A 20,325-nucleotide genomic window follows, 5' to 3' on the forward strand; every position below is an offset into this window, starting at 1 on the left:
TACCAGAGTGGGGGATGGGAGGAAAAGGTGGCTGGGGATGGATGACATGAGCCTGTGTTTCTGAAATGGGTGGACTGGTTTAACAGTGAAAGTTGGATTTCCTTCTAACTGAAAGAATTAGTAGATCAAAAACACTTGTTGGCTACCCCTTGTCTTTGGGATATATCCCAAACGTCATATAGTATTGCAAGTCTTCCCCAACAAAGGGCTCCCTCATTGCACATGCTGGGTTAGTCAGGTTAGTCAGTGGTGCTGGATTTCTCCCTTCCCAGCTCCGCCTTGCTTTGCTCGCCTGCTGACCCCTCCCTTCACATACTTCAAGAACCCCCTTGAGTACTTCATCTCCCTGGCCTCCTCCCTCCCTGCCCCGCCCCCCCCCCGGCTCTGCCTTCGTGTTCTCAAGAGTTCAGTGTGGGACTGGAAAGCACTCAGGGCATTTTGAGCACAAATGGATTTGACACAAGGAATCACACACTCATAAAATCTTTGGGAGACCACTGGGTTCCAGAAGAATCTGTCAAGGAGGTCATCCAAGCATCAGAAGGCGAATGCTATTGCCATTACTGCTTCCAAAGAACTGAGGTTGGAAGGCTGGTCTAGTCGCTCCAAATGGCCAACATGTCTCGATGAGCTCTTATCAGCAGCTACTAGGAGGAAGACGCCTCAGCCTCATTCTGCTTTCCAAACTGAACACTCAGATCTTAGCTGCAAGAGAGTCTAGTAGCTCACAGCTTTCCAGCCTCTGTGATGAAGGAAGGCATAAAAGATCATAGGGCAAAAACTGAGTGCCACTGGTAGAACCCCACATGGATACTGCTAGAAAAGTAAGAGCAGTGGAATGGCAGAGGGGTCAAAACTACGGGCCTGGGCCGCAAAAGGTAAAACAATGCGAGATCTGGGGAGAGAAGGGACACGGCAGTTGGGTTTCTAGAACGATCGCTCCTTCAAGATAAAGGGTTGGCCGTGATGGAGTTATCATAGTCCGTCAAGGCCAAAGACCATGTAAAGGTGTACTAGGGCATCAAAAGAAAAAAATTTTTTAATGGGGAAGAGAAGATGCTGAGAGACATCAAAATAAATACACGCCCACGAACTGAGCTTTTAGGCTAGGACACATGTTGTGTTGGAAGGCTAACTCCCCTGAAATCCTCAGTTGGCTTTCGTTTACAGAAATGATAAATTCCCCTTCAAGTCACTGGTAGGGGACTGACTGCCATTGTCACTTAAAAGGCATCTGTAACAATAGTAACATTTTAGGAATACATCAGACACGAAATACTTCGATTTTCTCCTTTCCTCAACAGGTTTATTGCCTTTTAAGAAAATTTTTGTAAAATATAAATACAAAGGCAGAGAATTTACTTACAAAGTTAAAACACAGATTTCAAACATAAACACACAATTCAGAAAATTTTAGTTTTATGTACATTTTCAAGCAACCTCAACATATTATGTTAGTTTTCAATATTTTACAGGGTACAGAAAAAAATAGCTCAAAGTCTTCTTTAAATAAGAGCATAAAATGTTTAAACATATAAACAATCCGGTTTGATGCGTGAAAACTAATTTCACAGCTTTTAAATTAGGATATAAAAGTTTCATACAATTAGTTGTTGTGTGTGGATATGGTTTGAATTTATATTACACGCTACTGGATTACATCCAATAGCATTTACCTGGCCTGAGCAGGTACTCTGTAAACAAAACATAAAGTTACAATTACCAAGTGCCTTCACCCAATTCGCTCCCCCAAACCAACCGTATGGTTCTGGCCACACTTGAAAACAGTGGTGGCCTCTGTCATGGGAGCTTTGTGTGACACCTTGAGTCCAAGTGTGCAGCTCCGTTTCCTCATTTTTTTTTCCTTAAAAAAGAAACGAAAAGAAACTAATGTTCCAAGTAAAAATGAACATATCCCAAAACAGGTGTGCATTTGAAAAGTAAAGAAACATTATAACAACTTTGTAAAAACCGACTCAGAAGTTTAAAAAGGAAAACAAAACAAAACAAAACAAAAAACACCACATGTTGCTAAGTCCTTCTGACTGGAGTCGTTTCTCTTATATAAAGAAGAGATATTTTCATATGTAATAGTGTCCTTTCTTTACAGAAATAGTCGTATTATGACACATATGCACAAAGATTAACACTATGACACACTGTACACGGCGGGTCTGGCGAGCTCACCAGTAGTCGTCCGAGGCCATGTCGCTGGGGTGGAGCCACTCCATGGACGAGCCCAGCAGAGTCTGCAGCTCGCTAGTGAACTCCACCAGATCTAAGAGCTCCTTGCTTTCTGGGTTAAAGGCCTCCAGGTCTTTGGAGCAAGAGAACAGGAGACTTGCTGAAACTTGCCGGTAAAATTCCGCCTCTGCGATGGTGACGATTTCCACATTTGGGAAATTGCAGCGGAATATGCGGGAAGACATTTTCAGCTTCTTGAGCACATCCGAAAGCAACAGCCAGTTTCGAGGCCTGCGAACAAGACAGGAGAATAGTTCGAACTTCTGGCCAACCTCGAAGCACTCAGGAGTACGAACGCCCACCCTTGATGAAAAGAGTCCCTGGGCTGGCCACCACCGAAGACAGTCACTTCTGCAGTTACATTGCCACCCCGCTTCTCACCATCCTCAGAAGATCTACTTTCGGAGGCGAGAATGCTGGACCTGCCTGGATTTATTAAGAGACCATCGAGAGACAACCGGCTGACTTAGAGGGAAGCAGAGACAGCACCCCGAAGGAGCCTCATCTCAGTGTCACAGTGCTGCCAGAACTGACACACAAGGACCCACTCACTCAGCCCTGGCCACAGCTCAGGTCACCACTCTCCAAGGCGAGTGCCTCGCTCCTATCACCGTGGGCAGCCTTCTGTATCCCGGCCTGAGAGTCGCTCTCGGAGGCCCCTGGGGTCTCTCCTCCCCACCGAGACCCCCAAGTGGAGCATCATAAATGTGGAAGGCTGGCTGGCTTGCGTTCCCTTCCCCACACTCTCCATCCCCAACCTCCGGTGCTTTTGGGAGGGAGTGACGCTTTTGAGAAGGAAGGTGTTACATTCCTTCTGTATGCCCTGCCACGCTTTATGATTTCTATTACTAATAAAATGTCACCACAACGGCTATGTGTTTACAACTTTGGAGCCTGGGGAGGATGTTACTCATTAAGCACCTGTGTCAACACATAGCACAACAGTCCCCTAATGTGCACACACTCCCAGGGGATTGGTCATCTGCAGCCCCATGGCTGGACCATGGGGGCCAGACTGGATCTAACCAACTTGGATGATGCTCAAGAAGATCCCAGCTAATGTATAATGTTCTTTCCAGCTTTACACGAGAGGGGGTCTAGCAGCATCAGCCAACAGATCTCAAATGCCTTGGAAGGTCCCTAAGGTGGCCTGTTGTGGGGGGCTCCTGAGGAGGACCCAAAGAGTTTAGTGACCTAAGGATCCAAGGTGCCCAGACTCTTCTGTGAAATTCCAGTCACTGAATTCAATGTCCTTTGGGCTCCGGGTAGGGGTCCTGTTAAGGGCACTTATACCATGCTGTACTTCCCCTCCACACCTTTTCTAGAAAGGATTGACTGCATTATGTGGGGTTTGTGGGCACTGAGGATTCATTCACCCACCAGCCCTCATCTGCTTATGGGGCTTTCTGACTCCTGCCACCTCAGGAGCAGCCCATTGAGTTCTCAAGCACATGATAGTCATGCTCACCCCTGAGCGACGGACACTTGGATGTTGTAACACGGTAAGAGGGGGCTTTCTGAAAACTCAAACTCAAACACATCGCTGTAGGCCTCATCGTCATCATCCTGGTCCTCTGGTCCTGGGGGGTTTGCTAAAACATCATACCCACTTTCATCATCTGGTTCTGATGGAGGGCAAAAGAGATAAAGAAATCAGTAAGCTGCCACGAGATTTCAGCTGTTGTCAAAAGAGGACTCTAAAAATTCTTGCCCAACTCAGCCCTGCTTACAGCATTGGCTGCCCACCGCCCCTCACCCACACCGGGGAGAAACGTTCTGTAACTCATTCACTTGCCACTGAACTCAAAAGAACCACTGCTCACCACACACAGAGCTGCCATAGAACTCCCAGGAGCCATTCGAGTCTTCGTCACTGCGACCCTGTAGGTCATTTAAGTAATCTGGAGATAGAAAAACAAGGTAAGACCCACTGGGGCAAATCAAACACTGGCCGCCTTAGGAGAGGCATGGGGAGGTCACTGTTAGGGCTGTCATGTCACCTACATTCCACCTCACAGCTCTCCCTCTTAGGCATGCTTCCAATACCCTGCTCTTGGCCACACGGGACCAGAACCTGCATACCTGTCCACCTGCCTTCCTGATGGGCAGACTACCTTTCCTGCCCCTGGCCCACCAAAAAGGCTACATTGGCAAGCTAAGAATTTTCTCGGCCCTCACAAGCAAAGACAGTATGCGTCTCTTCTCTGAATCATGTTATCCCTACTCTGATAGACAGGCTTTCCCCAGGAAACAGAACTTAAAGGGAGGAAGAGTGGGCCCCGTGGGTCCGGGGTGGGGGTGGGGGTGGGGGTGTCACTGGACGGAAGTGTGTGAAGAAACCATCTATGGTTGAGTTTAAGACCATTTCTTGAACTTTGTCGTACCTGTTAAAAACTTTTCCATGAGTTCACTGTGAGTCATTTTCATGATGGTTCTACCTGAGTACGTAGCCAAAGTGGGGTCAGCACCATAGGAGAGGAGCAGGCGGACAATTTCCAAGTGATCATTCTCAACAGCGTCGTGAAGAGGTCTAGGAGAGACACAGGGTGGGATGGGACCTGTGCCTGCCTCCCACAGGCAAATGGACGTGTGTGCACCAAGCCCCCCGGGCACACTATTTCACCAAGGAGGTGCGTACCACTGCTGCCACTCCAGATAGGGAAACTGAGGCACTATGAGTGGCCTGAGGTACAGCAACAACTTAGTCTGCTATAATTTCTATGAGTAACCCTTTACAAGGCATGTGAAAGGACAATTTCAAGCCTAATTTGCAGATGCAGATCTATTTTAATCCACGGCCCAAGGAGGAACTCAAGCTTAAAATGAAACTCTTTTCAAAAGAACTTAAGTAGTGATAGACTGGAAAAAAAAAAATTTATAGGGGGCAAAAAAACCCAAAGAAACAAACAAAAATCACACCATTATAGAAGCCAAACACCAAACAATTGTTCTACCATTAAAAAAAAAGCCTACTCGTTTTCTTTTTAAAAAAACTACGTACAAAGTGGAGCCTCTCCTGAAAGCCACACACGAGCAGCTTAGAGATCAATGATCAAGCCTCTGGCCCAGAAGTAGAGTCCCTGGGGCAAAATCTCAGGAGGGTAGAGTCCTCCAGCCCATGTCCACCGAGGTCAGAACATTGCCCTCAGTCCAATCCTGAGGGAATGCTATTTGGAAAGTAGCGAGATACCAAATATTGCTAATATTTAAGTTTTGCTAATTCTCTGCCTGTCGGGAAAGCCCTATGCCCACCTCCCGGTAGCATCCCATGTACACTACCAGGAAGACACTTGGGGGACTCCAACCTAGGAGTCTGACCTGAGGTCAAGGACAGGATAGGGGACAGGCCTGAGGACGTGGGTGGACATGGCAGGTCCTACGGGGCCAGTGGCCATTGGCCCTCTGTCCGTATTCCTGAGACTATCAACTTACATATATTTTAAATACAGCAATTTGAGAGATGCTGACAGAGTCTAGGGTTTTAAAATACAACATCTGGGCCTTTGGGTGGCTCAGTGGTTGAGCATCTGCCTTTGGCTCAGGTTGTGATCCCGGGGTCCTGGGATTGGGTCCTGCATCGGGCTCCCTGCAGGGAGTCTGCTTCTCCCTCTACCTATGTCTCTGCCTCTCTCTGTGGGTCTCTCATGGATAAATAAATAAAATCTTTAAAATAAAAGACAAGACCCTCAGTTATTCACGCAGGCTCCAACATCTTCAGGGACTTCTGTCCAGGGGAGCTTTACTAATTTTAAAGTCCTATCTAAATTTGCCAGAGAGGTTTGTTCAATTCCATTCTAGAAGACTCCACCATCAACATGCTTAGGTTATCACCCTTCATCTTTCCTTCGGGGGTTTTCCCCATGCCCTCCTGGTTCCTCCCACAGCCACTGACCTGGTTCCGTCCTGGGCACTGCAGTTGACGTCTGCGCCGTACTCAAGGAGATGTCGCACGATGTTGAGCCACCCCCTAGCACAAGCCTCATGGAGGGCGCAGTAACCCGCATTGTCTCGATGGTTCACGTCACAAATCTTGTTCTCCAGGCAGTACAAGACCACCTCCTGTGGGTGGAGAAGAGAGAGGTACACCATCAGAGCACTGCACAACAAACCCTGTGAGGGTATCTTGTCCATAGCCTGGCAGTGCCTACTCTCAAAAATGTGCATCCCTGGGGCTCAGAGCCCCTGTAACACAGGCTGGGGGGGATGTGCTGGCAAGGCGGCAAGAGCACATGTGATGGAGTGAATGGGTCCATTCAGTAGGTGGTAGTGGAGAAAAACACAAGTCTAGATAAAAGCGTGGATGACCGATGCCCAGAGATTAAATCAGCTGGAGAACATTCCTTCACGTAGAGGGGGGGTGGGGGGGCAGGTTTGGTTAGCCAGGTCCTCCCAAGCTCCTGCTTGCAGGGTAAATAGGGTAAGAGACACTCTCTCTTTTCACCACATATAACATCGAGAAAGGACACCAAATGCTTCAGATAATCCCACCCTCTATTCTACCTCGCACCACACCACTTGGAGCAGAACCAACATATAAGATTTTCATAGTTCCTTAAGTTAAGGACAGAGATCCAGAAACCTGTACGCTGCACCCTACACGTCTTGAGAACTAAATAAAACAAGTCTACACACCCCCCGCCCCCGTATCAGAAGGTATCCTGTGTCAACAGTTTGCATTAGAATCACTGTTATTAATCTGACTTCTTTGGTGTGTTAAAATATTAATATGAACCGCTCCCAGTAAGCAGAGCAGTAATTTATTCAATGTTTTATTACCTTGATTAAGAAAGTTTTCAAACACACAGAACAGCATTTGCCACCAGAAAACACACCACACTGTTTTCCTACAAGTCATGCCCAGCAGAGAGCTGTCAGGTTCCCAGAGCTGCAGGTAGGCGGGGCCTGCCTACACTCAGTCTACTTGCTAGTGGGGAGCTGGACGGGGTCAGAGCAGGCCTCCCTGGAACAACTTTTAAATAACTCATCTGTTAAACCTAAAACTGGGGTCATTCCAGCCACCCATGGATGTAAGGTGGGATCTGCAAACCTCCTGTGCCCTTTCTGGGACCCATCAATCAAAAGTGACCATATACTTGGGAGTTAACTAGAACGTTCCATATGTTCACCCTGTGAACCTAATGTTGCATGCTGGTAAACTTGGCCATCGATGCCCTGTTGCTTCAGGTCCTGCTTCCAAAACAGGAAGAGGAGGAAGACAGGAGGAGGACGAAGACAGGAGGAGGACGAAGACAGAAGGCATGCCCACAGATGCGTTTCTTCGTTCAGATCCCAACCTGCCAGAAAGCCCACAATCCTCTGGGCTCCCAGGCCACCTGCCCCAAGCCCTGGTATCCAGGATACCGCATGAAGCTGCTGCTCTTTTAGCAGGCCCTCACTAGCCAGACTCGAGTGGACGGCTGCAAGCTAATGAGTTGTGTGCCCCAGCCAGGGAGAGGCCTCGTCACGTGGCTCTGGGATCAGGTCTGAACGCCACCGACTGCTGTGCGCAGATCAATTTCCCCGGGTCCCGGCGGCCTGCCTGGTGTCCTATCAACCCAGGGTTTATTTGCTCTGACAATTATGGCCTTCACCTGGAAACCTTCATCGCTACTGGGCGGGTATGAGGGAACCTAGAAATGAAAGGACAACGAAGCTGATGGGTAAGTCAACTCTCTTTTCTTGGAGGGTGGCAGGAGAGGCAGCTGTCACCTGCCGGCCAGGTCGGGCTCTTTGCCCATCATGGGCAGCCCTAACTGAACTGTGCTATTTAGAGCATGTCTTATTTTCCCCAAATGAGTCCATCACCTGCTATCCCACAGTAAACCTTTGGGATGGCAGGAAGGTTAAGGTGGTACTATTCTCATTCAACGCTTGAGGAAATTGAGGTCTGGAGAGGTTAAACCCCAAGTTCAATGAAGGTGAGGTACTAGATCTACAGCTCAAGTCGACGGGTAACCAGTCAGGAGGGAAGATCCTGAAGGCCCAAGAGGGCCCCTGTGAGAGGGATGCAGTCTGGCTGTGATGAGGCCCACTCTGTACACTCACCTTGCAAGGAGGGCAGTGGCCTCTACAGTGCTTGATGTCACCCACAGGGACGATGGCTACGAGGCTGGGCCAGTCCTCTACCCAACACAGTTCTTGCTTTATTTTCTATGCTAGACATGGGAGTGTTTGAAGGGCAGCCCACCCATTTCCAAACAAAATTAAACTGTTTTCGTTGGACAATTCTCTGTTAAGCGGCTATAAGCCGAATGCCATTAACCGCAAAATGTAACCATAAAGGCCATAAACCCGACATTGTTAATTAATTAAATGCCTCATTAACTTTTTTAAAAACATGATTTATTCAATTCATAGAAAATTTAACCATCACCACTAAATGCACAAGCATGTGGTTGCACACTGGCATTTTAGCCTAAGAAACAGAAGTATTTTTATCAGGAGGGAGAGCTTCAAGTGTCTCTAGCCATGCAAAGTGGTCTATTTAACACAGAGGGTGTTTCTAAACCATAAGGACCAGATAACCACAACACAAAGCTCAGACAACCTTCTATGACACATAGTATCTCTAGGTAAGCAGAAAAATCACAGTGGTAAAGATTAACTTCTGCAAGACCCTCCCCAAATCAATGGCTTCGCAAAAACACGCCTTTACTGGGGTTAAACAAACTGTCCTTCAACATTCAAAGATTCAGGCTGTCAAATCTAAGTGGCCACCATCCCAACATTTTACATCCTGCCCAACGAAATCCTAGAAAGTTGGGGGTTAAAAGTGAATAGTTAAATGTTCGGCATCAAAACTGGTGATTTGTGTAACTTACATACTGAACTTTCGCTGTGAAGGGGTAACCCCCCCGCCCCGATTTGTCCTGACCTAAACATTCCCAGGGCTTCAGACGCTATCAAAACCTGTTACGTAGCTTAATGCGTGGATTGAGTAAGGGCTCTTCCGTCCAGGCCCGAGACCCCCTGAGTTCCACAAAAACCAAGATGGAAACTTCCTTAGAGGACGAACAAGGGTCTCCTGAGGTTTCTGGTCCCAAATGGGGATCGCTGGAAATGTCAAGTTCAGAGGGGAGATTGGGAGCCCTGCCCTCTAAGGCAAATGGAACAGGGTCACCCTCCTGCTCTCCAGTGTCTGCCAAATCACAGGTCCTTTTTCTCAGCCATGACCAATAACGAGCGAACGCCAGGCACCTGGGCTCTAGCTCAGCGTGTAGAGTATCTGCCCTGTCCTCTTAAGTGCTGCAGCTCTCAGCTCCCGGGAAGCCAACCGTGCCACGTGGGTTTCACCTCCCCTAACCAAAGAATTATTCCAGAGTTCTCTCCTGGCAATCCACAGATCTCTGGAAGAGACATGTCGGTACAAACGGTAACACAATTAACTGACAACCTAAACTACCCCTAAACTAAGAAATCTGCTAGGGCTTCTTACTTCCTACCCAGTTACTTCCCTGGGGAAGGGAGGGGAGTGGGTGGCAGGTGGAGGGGGCTGGGTTGGGGTCAAGCTCCCCCCTACAGCAGACAGAGGCACAGAGCTGGCCAGGGTGTGGGGGCCAGGACTCCGGGCAAGTCCTGGGAGCCGTCGACGGAGCCCTGGGCTGGCACAGGTCTTGCCACCGCGGGCCTCGTCCACACCTCCACACTTAGCCTGCTGAGCCCCGTTTTATTTTCACCATTCAATTCCCAGGGGGCTGATGCCAGCATAAAAAATGCCTTTGCCCTGTGGGCTATTACATCACAATTTCATCTGACAAGTGTGGTGGGGAAGCTGTGCAGGGCAGAGGGGGTAATCTATCTCTCAGAGGGCAACTCCAATGTGAGCCGGTCTTGGAGAGCAGTGGGGTGGGGGAGAGGGAGGGGGTGGTGAGTCTTAGGCAGAGCCAGAGTTCCTCCCCCTCAGGCTCCTGGGCCCTCAAAAAAAAAAAAAAAAGACCCTTCTCTTCTGGTCTGCCCCCCACTGCACCCTACCCTACAACCCCTACACCTGCCCAGACATCTCCCACCTCCTCCCAACAGGGTCCCCGCTTTGCCTGAAACAGCAGAAGCAACCCAAAATAGAGCTAATAACTTCTCTCCCCCTTGCTAATCAGAATCCAAAAGGGCTCATTAAAATTCCCCCAGTCGCCAAGCCCTGGGTTATGTCAGATTTTATATCAGAGATAAGTGAGCAAGACTGGAGGATGCCGAAGCAGCCTACCTGCCTGAACACGAACTGAACATCAGAGAGGCCTTTCTTTTCACACGGCGATTGAACAAGCCAGCAAAGAGACGGGAGCACGAGTGGGGCTCACACAAACATCCTGCTGGAATATCCAGGCTGGCCCCTGATGTGGAGGGGGCTGAGCCCCTGCCCCGGGGCAGGCGGCGGCGGGGGGGTACCCCCACCACCCCCAGCCTCGAAGGAGCAACGAGGGTCAGGGGTCTTGGAATGCAGGGCTCCCAAGGCCTCTCACCTCGTAGCCAAGCCTGGCGGCCCGCTGCAGGAGGGTCTCGCCCGCGTTCTTGTTGACGATGAGTCTCCGTGCTTCTGGAGGCATCGGGCGCGACTGGGTGGTCTCTGGAGGGGAGCTTGAGCGTGGCAGCTGTGAGGACTGGGAAGCTGGCAGCAATTGTTGCAAACGGTCGAAGGGCTTCTGGTCCTGCTTGGCTGGTGACAGATCGTAGTCGGAACTGGGCTCAGGCCGCTTTCTGAATCTCCGGACAGTCACCTATCACAAAACCAGGCAGCGTGCATGGTTAGGTCCGGCTTCTGACACCAGCTTCTCCCTTCCTCCCCAAGTAACGGACCAGAGTGGAGGCAGGCATTTTTCCCTTTTCTTTTGTTTGGGGGAGGTGTGGAGAGGGGCCAGGGGTGGGTGGAGAGAAGGGGTTTCATTCTTACTAGTTTGAAACTTCATCACCAGCCTGGGATAGGGGGGCAGTGACTTTTGGGGGAAGGAACATGGGAAAAGGAAAGCCCCGTCCTCAGAAGCAGAGAGGCGGGCGGGCGGGCGGGCGGGCAGGCGGGCAGGCAGGCAGTGCTCTCCCAGGCCCAGCGGGGGAGCAGGGGGGGCAAGAGGTACCTTGCCATCAGTGTTCTCCACATAGTAGTCTCCTGTCAGTGACAAGCCCTGCCTGGGCTCCTGAGGGATCAGATGCTTGGTTTTGCACAGTCTCTTCCCGGATGGTTTCTCGCTGTTGTCGGTGTATTTCTGCAGCAGGGAGGCAGCCTGGCAATCCTCTTCTTCGTCTGTGCACAGCACATCTGTCTTCTGGCTTTCTTTAATTTTCTGCTGTTTGGCAGGCGGCCTCGAGGCTGGCGTGCAGCTTGGCTGAGTCTGCTTTTTGCCGCTTGCATTGGTGGATGAAAGGCTCTTCATGGGCGGAGAGCCGGAGAACACAGGCAAGCCTAAATCCGGAGGGGGTGGCGGGCGGGAAGGAGGGAGGGGGAGAAGAAGCGGGCGTTACACAGTTGTAGCCGATGCGGAAAGAAAAGCCCATTGTTAGCACTGATCACTGGAGCGGCTTCAGTTTTTAAAGATATACCAATTATGTTTCCAAAGCATTAATATTTTAATTATCCCACATTGAAATGGCAAATAGGTTAACCCACAAGACTCCGCACGGCCAAGTTTCTTCAAAGGACTGGGACAGGAGGGCAGGAGCCCAGCCCTTCCATATCTCCCACCCCCACCCACAGGGGGTGGCGGGGGCCCCTGGCCAGCCCCTCAGGGTCACCCAGACTGACTTGCCTTTCCTGCCCAGCGCCGGTGAGCAGGAACTGGGAAGCCAAGCTCCCTCCAGAGCCCCTCACTGTACACTCATTCCCAAGGGCAGCTTGGGGGCTGGAAGGGCCTCGGGGGAAAAGCACTCCCCCGGCCACATCCCAGGCCACCCATTTCTCTGGTGTGCTCCCGGGGCCTCTCCCTGCAGGAAGGCAGGTCAGCCACCATCCAGGGCCAGGGTGGGGTGGCCTCTGCATACCTTGTTCATTGTCACTGGATTTGAGGGACTCCTCCGACCAGCTTCTGTTGCCTTTGGCCTCGGCCCTTTTCCTGCTGGGTTTCTCTTCGGGGCTGTTATTGCCCTGGGCGGTGACCTCAGGCTGGGCGGCCTGGGTCACTTCCTTCCTGCCCTGGCGGCCAGGTTTGCTCTCTGCTGCCGACACCTGCTGCTCCCAGCGTTCTCTAAGGTGCAGCAAGTGGCGTTGCTTTTTAGGATGGAGCCCTGTTAATTCAATGCACACCTTCAGGTTGGTCAGCTCACTATAATGTGGCTCTTCTAAGTGGTTAGAGGAACTGTTTGTCATTTCCCTCTCAGGCCAGTCATCTAATGGAGAAATAACTACAAATTAATCAAAAAGCCCCCTGGGGGGGAGGGAACAATCTGTCTTACACATCACTAAGGGGGTGGGGGAGGGGAGGGGTGGGCCACCAAGTCTCTCGGGAGGGGACTTATTCATCTTTGGCCATCTTTGGGCTCCGACTCCTGCAGCTGGCTTTGCGGCCAGGGCAGGCGTGAGCGGCTTCCCCGGGGCTCCAGGGCGGGACATGGGGGACCTCCACTGCTCCGCACTAGGGACTTCCCCTGGGCGCCCCGCGGCTCGGGGTGGGCAGCACCCCTTGTGTCCATCCACCTCTGGCCACAGGCGCAGGCGGCCGAAGCCGACCAAGCTCACCTTTGGACACTCGTCTCCGCTTGGCTTTCAGCAGAGGGTCCTCCGGCAGCTCTTCGACGGCCGTCTCAGTGTGGGTGCTGTCACCTGAGACTTTGCGCTTTCTGTCCAGCCGGAGGGTGGGGCTGTGTGGCACATCCACGGCCGCCTGGTCAGCGGGAGGCTCACTCACAGGCTGCCTGTCCACGAAGTATTTCTCCACAGGAAGATCTTTCTCCTCTGGAGCTTCAAAAGGATCATGTTTGTTTCCAGCACTGTATTCACCTGGGGGAGGAAAGACAGTAGCACAAGGAATGAAGGCCCAAAGGTCACCACAAGAAGGCAGGAGCTCCCTGCCCACGGTAATCTGCCACCAACAGCCCACTCTCCGGAAGACCCGGGGCACCTGGCAGGTTAGAGGCACAAAGCCCACCAAGACAGAAGGTCCTGAAGGAAGGGCAGCTGAAGAGCTTCAGCAAGTAAAGCAGAAAGTGAGGCATGTGCCACACTCCACTTTCTCTACCTTCTTATGGTTGGGGCACAAGGAGAATCGGAAGATGAGGCATCGCCACAACTTCGATGAGGCTTAGGTCCCTTCTGGGGGCCCTTTCCCACGCGGGGCAGGCAGGAGGGCAGGTGATCCCGCAGGAAGATCCAACCAAGCCGGGGTTGACCCAAGAGATCTCTCGGAAACATTCACTGAGGGTATTATTTTGAAATTAAAGGAAAGCTATGTAATAAAAAGAACAAATAGCTCCTCCATGTCATCTGCAGAAGGGACTGCATCCATGTCCCCTTGGGTCAACTGGAAGATCATGAAGAAAGGGGGCTGGGGAGGGAGGGAGTGCTGGCAGGCAGAGAAACTGGGGGCCCAAGGGCAACTGGAAGAGGAGCTAGGGGAAGCCAAAGGAGAGGTTTCCTAGTGTGCGCGACAAGGGTCAAGGGCAGTTTCGAAGAAGTCAATCTGATTCACTACGCATCCCCGTGTGTCTCTCACATCTGGGGAGAGAAAAAGCGTATTTTACCCCTGACACCTCAATGACACCATGCATACCCACGGGGACACCAGTTCACCCAAGTGGCACCCCTTTCAAGCCTTCCTTTCACATGCAAGCACTGGAGGACTTCCAAACACAAGGCTCCGCCCCCTTTCAGTGCTGGGGTGTTTTGTGCTAAGGCCTTTAGTTGCTGAGCTGCTAGCTCCAGAGCTCCCTATGCCACGTGGACTCCTTCTGCTCAACCTAGCATCACCTTGGGACTTAGGACCTCTCCTTAAACCGTCTCAGCTTGACATCATGCACAGGTGGTGCCCTGGCCCAAGAAATGGTTCGACTTCTTGGGTCACCTTTCATCTAATACACAAATAATTTCATACCCATCAGCAAGATGTTAAGGAGTGGGAGTTTGGTAGTTCGGTTAACACTGAGAACTGCTCGAGTCCATGTCCAGATGAAGTCACAAACACACTCTTCATATGCTGACCCCATTCCTCCTCCTATTTCCTCCTGACCCCTGGCCACTTCGAATATCACTCCTGCCCATTGGGCTCCTGCGAAGAGCCTGTTTCTCCCTCTGCCTGTGTCTCTGCATCTGTCTGTCTCTCATGAATAAATAAATAAATCTTAAAGAAAAAAAAACCCCACCAAAACCAAAAAACAAACATCACTCCGGCCCCAATATGCCCTTTCTTGGGGACATCGCCACCATTTAGTGATGGTCAGCAGTTGGGGGGTGGGGATGGGGGTGTGGAACTTCTCCCTGGCCTTGGCTAGCCTGTGTGCTCAATGGTGGAAGGACCCCACCACGTGGGTCTTCCCTCACCGCAGCGTCCCAACACAAAAGCTCAGTGGCAGCCGGGTTGACCGCCGGCCTGGGTTGGGCCACGGCAGGCAAACGGGGCAGGTTGTGCCTTGCATGCCTGCTGCTCTGTGACCCTCTTAACTGCTCTAGCAGTAACAGTGCTACTTTACAACTCGGCTCCCTTCAGCTGTAAAGTGGGAATATTACTGCAAGCTGCCTCCCGGGGTGGGCTTCATAAACACAGGCTGAGCCCAGCTAAGAGAAAGGCTGGAGAAATCACTCTAACGAACAGACGGATGCCAAGACTGTCAGACTAGCTTGAATGTTAGCCCCATTGCATGAGATTTTAGGAAGTGAGCCCTCCTGGTTAACACCAATTGACGTCTCTGGTCGGCCCATCCAGAAAGCCCCGTGGGAGGTGCTGGGGATCAGCTAGCTTTCAGAGCCACCGCGTGCTAATTTTAAAGTCAGTTCAGTATATGTGTCATCCCTCTCCCCACACCTTAGGTAGGAAAGATGGTTCAAACCAGGTGACTGGAAAGCAGGGGTAACTGGGAGATGATGGACACCTTCTAGGGATCACAACCAGGCAGTGGCTTAGCCGGCCTGGGGCCCTGGCCACCTCGGCTCACACCCGACATGCACCCTGATCAGTTAAAGCCACTCTCCACCCCAGTGCTTCAGATGTCACTTCCACATTTTACACTCTGGCTGCGAGTCTCACAACTACCTGTATCGGTAACAGCCCCAGTTCTTTTCAAGACACACATCTTGCTCAGGGAGGCTTCTCACAAGTTTTTGCCCTGCCTGCAAACTTCCAACAGTGCAGCTCATTTCTATCCCGCCTACCTGGCCTCTCGCCATGTCAGCAAGCAGTGACTGGAGACCTGTCTCCCTGTTCCTGGCTGAATGACAGCCCCTTCTCCCCCAAGTGGACAAGAGCCTTTCCCCGCCCTGGTAAAATCTGCTTGACAACCTCTCCCCAGGCTAGGTGCATCTATCCTCTCCACAACTCTCGAGGCTCTCCAGGCCAAGATCCCAATTCAACTCAGTGAAGGCCGGCCTCGCCCCAAGGCCTCACACTAGCACAACCTTACACGGGCCAGTAATAATTCTCAAGAGCACCCATCATGACTGCCTGAGATACACACGGCCACGGCTAGGGGGGCAGATTCCATGTCACACACCTGACCCAGAGCTCGTCGATGAAGCTATTCTAGCCACAACTCCCAGGAATGCCCTTGGAAGCAAAGGAGACGGAGAGCTAGATACACAGGGGTCCTAACCACCAGGTCTACCATCACTGCTACAGGGAACCCTTCTACGAGTGGGAAGGCATGTGTTCTTGGTCACTGGACCTAAGCAGATGTGAATGTGGCTGTGTTGGGTGGCTTACCACTTGCTCCCTGCAGCGAGGTCCCGTGACTCACAGCACATATATCCCATAGTTTATCTCAGTTGTGCCACTGTACCGCCTCACAGAAACCTTGCCATGGTGACATGTAAATGTCACCGTGGCAACAAAGCACCCTCCCCACTGTCAGCCCCCCCTCCCGTGAGCCCAAAACAAGATGGGAGGGTTCCCCAGAATGGAAATTCCCTCCTCTGCACGGAACTACAGCACCTCCAGCAAAGGCTAACTTTGTGGAAGCTCCTGCCCTCTACCAGACTCAACATAGTTTACAAACACAGGTGCTCAGCCGGAGAAAGAGAAGTTTCGTGAAAAGCCCCTTGACTGAAGCTTCTTCCAGGTCCCGCCCAGGCACTGCCACTGAGCAGGTCCTGGGTCTGCCCCAGTCAAGTGGCTGGCAAGAGAGACCATCACTCTCGGTTCATAAGGGTGCGGCCAATTATCTCCTTGTCCCTCCCCACCTTCAAAAGGCCACTGATGGTTCCCCTATTAACAAACTTCCAAGTTTGAGAAGTCTCCTGAGGCATCTGTCAGACTTCTAAAATTAAAACTTAATCCAGCCACCCCTACTACCATAAAGAGCAAATGAAAATCCTGACCGTGTTTTTGACTCCATTTGCTCTTCTTAGGCCAGCCCCTCCCAACAAGATGCACCCATGCCTGGGCAGCCGGGGCCACGCAGGAGGCACCTGCCATCTCACAAGCTCCTGGGGGCTACCGGAGTGGAGGGCTGCCTTGGAAGAGGGAAGGCATCTGGAAGGCATCCTGTGCCCTCTTTGTCGCCCCTGCCCCCCCCCACACATCCCTACCCCAGCTGCCACGTGCTCAGCTTGGCTCTCTGCCATGTGGACACCCGTGAGGAGAACCAACGTGGAGCAGGGCCCGAGCCCACATGGGTACAAGACATGAGGGCCAAAAGGACCAGAAGGCCCGTTAATTTGCAGCAGAATGGATCCAGCACCTACCATCCTCTGGATGAGGAGGTGACAGCAAGGACAATGGCTTCTCTAGACCAACCACAAGCCAAGAGTCCCCAAAAGGTTGGGGATGGTGCCCCGCCTCCTTCGTTGCGCCCCCTGCCCCCACCAGGTCTTTAAAAGTGAGCCCGTTGGTCTGAGCCTGGAGGGACTCAGGGCAGCAGAGAACGGAAGCCTTTCAGAGTCATCTGGGCTCTGCTCTCCGTTGCCTAGACTGAGCGTTCAACTCCAGGTTCAGCAGGAAAGATGGGGAGGACACAAACTTCCCTGGGAAGGCCAGGGTGAGTGAGATATGAAGAGCAGGAGCCACCCTGGGTCCGGCCACGTTACTGAAAAGCCAGACAAAGGGTGAGGAGACTCCAGGCTGGCTAGCTTCCTGCTCCCTTCCTCTGGCCTATCTCCCCCGTTCCCTCTTGCCAGAGAGGCACCTACCCACTAACTTGGTTTGGCCCACATCTACCCGGTCTCCCGGAGACTTCCCCAACAGCTGGGCTTAGGGGCAAGTCCGGGAAAGAAAGAGCTGCCCAGACTGAGCATCTGGAAGGAGGAAGGCATTCTTTGCTGCTTTACCCAAGAGCAGCTCAGACCCTCCATGCTCCCCTATCAATTCCCCCCTTCCCCCCCCCCCACCCCGCGTGGAAACATAGGCAAATCTTTATTATTCCAGGTACATCAGCGTCCCCACCACTGACCAGCAACAAAAACTCCCTTCTTTTGAGACTTCAGTAAAACAGACTGGTCCTGGTGAGGCCTATCCAGAAACCAGCCACAGGCCTTTGACCCCAAAGCTGACTGGGGGGTGGAGGGAGGAGAGGGCTGTGCTCCAGGGAGTCAGAAGCGACCTGTCTGGGACAAGTTCTCCCCAAACTCCTTCAGGCACTGATGAACTAAGTAGGTGCACACGGGAGACACCAAACCTGTGACATCCAACATCTCAAAAATTCACCTCCCACCCCTACTGTCCTGTGTCAGGAGGATCCTGCACCCACTGTCCCCTTGACATTCAGCCAGATGCCCTAACACCACCACCAGTGAGGGTTCCAAGGTCTAGAGTGGGCTGCGGGCCTCGTGCCTGCATATGTAAGAAACGAGGAGAAACACCTGCTCCACTTGCTACCCACACATCCTATTGGCCAGGGGAGTCTCTGGCCAATCCCTTTGAGCAAGTCACACTGCAGTGGGTGACCAGCTGCTGGGCCCAATGAGTAACTTGAGAAAAGCAATAGCTTTCTTGCCGTTTTGCCTCCCAGGCACAATACAACCTCTGTCCGGTGGGAAAAACCCCCTTGTTTCTACCACATCCTCAGATCGTGCGGTCAACATCCGATGAAGGCCAACGGACCTGCCACAGAACATCATGATCTTATCTCTGTGGTGCCCTCATCATCCTCTATCAGCAAAACCTCTGCCTTTGGAGGGAGACTACCTGCAGCCTCCATTCCAGGGGTGACCGTCATCATGGTGGGTGGCGAGTGCCTCTGGCTGGAAGTATCATTCCACTGCTACAAAAAGGAAGGGAAGGGCAGGGAATCGTATCTGTACCCGCTATGAAACAGAACACAATACACACGCCGCGTTTCTGTCTCCTGCTGCCATTATGCTGCTTCTATCGTATCAGACTGTTACTAACTATAGAACCGGTGTTTCCCTAGGAAAGGAGATATGTCCCAGGAAATAATCTCGCATGGGTGCCTCATCCCTGGATGCCACCACATTCAAACGGACAACCGGCTCTTCACTCCTCAGAGGGCAACAGCGGACTGTTTCTCTCAGCAGCCCACTGGCCATAGGGCTAGAGCAGCAGAGTTGCTTCCCATAGCCTCCCTCAGCTCTGGGAGCTGTGCCCCCCCCCGCCCCACTCTCAGCAGTGCACCACCACACATAAGCTGCTTGGGGTTACTTACATCTCTCATTGTCATTCTGGTCGGCAATGGCCTCTTCCAGGGCGACTGACTTTGGCTTTTTGTCCTGATTTCCTTTCAACCTTTCCCAGTCGGCAGGGCTGAATTTGCACACCTCGGAGTCTTTGGTTGTTGGGTGGCCACCTTCTCTCTCTTTCATCTCCAGCTCTGAGAAGCGCATCATTGCACGCTAGAAAGAGAACGGAGACGGGGAAAAAAAAAAACACAACACCTTACCATAAAAGCTATTTCGTTTGCCTTACCTTAAAGGAAAATAGTTTCAAAGAAAAGTTTGCCCAAAACCAACCACAATTTATGATACAACTGAGATATTTTAAAATGTAATAGATAAAAATGTAAGAGTAGCTATACGTAAGTAATCACACATTCTTTACTTATAAAGCCATACGTATATAGATATATATGCACTGTGTATGTATATCCATACATACACCATGGCACAGAGACATTCTCTTTTGAAGGTAAATAAAAACAAAACAAAAACACAACGCAAAGAAAACAAAACAAAAACACAACAGAAAAGAAAACAAAATGCACAATGAATAAAGACGACTATGGCCCACAAACTTCCCTTCGTATATTTGGAAATGAAATTTAACTCAAAAGGTTTATGTAAGATTCTAGTAATAAAAATTTGAAGAACTGACCTCACAGTAAGCAGCGGGTAGACATAAAATACTGTCCTCTTGTAATCCTTCCATCTATGTAATTAAAATGGGCACTCAATGGATCATTTAGATAACTTCATCCATTTTTATAAGCATAAACCAATTTTTTTCTTAACATTGCAACACAATTTGGCTTTATTTATCTTTTAATTAAAAGTAAAATATCTTAAGGAAATTCCTACACAACATCTATCATTCACTAGCAAGTTAAATACAGACTATCCCTTTAAGCGAGCTCTTTTTCTTTTTTTTGGTGAAAAAAAAAATTGCACGAATCCCACAGACATGCGGCTGCTACACACCTCCACCAAGTATCACGTAAGGCATTCTAAGCAGCACTGCTAGGTATTATTCGTTAACGTACAGTAATGGCAGAGAAATCAAAGCAACTGATAGGTAAACGTCATGCAGTCTTTAGCTGTCCTTTGCAATCATTAATACTTCTGTTAGCAGCATCTGAGTGGAGTTCTCTCAGTATCTACAGAATTTAACTTCAAGTATCCAGACACATGAACCTCCTAAGTGCTACCACTCACGTCCCCGTACCGGACACATTTCATTACATTTACTTGACCGTAAGCTTCGTTAACCAAATCTGCCCGGTGCCCTGCCCTACCATACTTCCCCCAATCCACTTTCCACATTAAAAAATAAAAAAAATAAAAAA

At 50.8% G+C, this 20,325-nt stretch overlaps 1 protein-coding gene across 8 annotated transcripts in view; it reads right to left on the reverse strand.

The window, feature by feature from the left end:
- Positions 1-1,279: 1,279 nt before the first annotated feature.
- BCOR (BCL6 corepressor) overlaps positions 1,280-20,325 on the reverse strand; it is an 83,440-nt gene continuing 64,394 nt past the window's right edge. For 5 of the 8 annotated variants that reach the window (XM_041741442.1, XM_041741440.1, XM_041741438.1 and 2 more), the window contains exons 5-15: positions 19,638-19,691; positions 18,973-19,159; positions 12,905-13,165; positions 12,211-12,555; positions 11,310-11,635; positions 10,701-10,955; positions 6,137-6,303; positions 4,629-4,774; positions 4,068-4,145; positions 3,713-3,869; positions 1,280-2,475 (exon numbers count right to left, since the gene is read on the reverse strand). In XM_041741442.1, the coding sequence (XP_041597376.1) occupies positions 2,184-2,475; positions 3,713-3,869; positions 4,068-4,145; positions 4,629-4,774; positions 6,137-6,303; positions 10,701-10,955; positions 11,310-11,635; positions 12,211-12,555; positions 12,905-13,165; positions 18,973-19,159; positions 19,638-19,691 (2,268 nt within the window). In that variant the 3' untranslated portion in view covers positions 1,280-2,183. The remainder of the gene's footprint in view (positions 2,476-3,712; positions 3,870-4,067; positions 4,146-4,628; positions 4,775-6,136; positions 6,304-10,700; positions 10,956-11,309; positions 11,636-12,210; positions 12,556-12,904; positions 13,166-18,972; positions 19,160-19,637; positions 19,692-20,325) is intronic. The other 3 variants (XM_041741445.1, XM_041741446.1, XM_041741444.1) reach the window with 3 other exon arrangements.

Source organism: Vulpes lagopus, chromosome X (genome assembly GCF_018345385.1).
Source record: "Vulpes lagopus strain Blue_001 chromosome X, ASM1834538v1, whole genome shotgun sequence".
Classification (NCBI taxonomy): Eukaryota; Metazoa; Chordata; class Mammalia; order Carnivora; family Canidae; genus Vulpes; species Vulpes lagopus.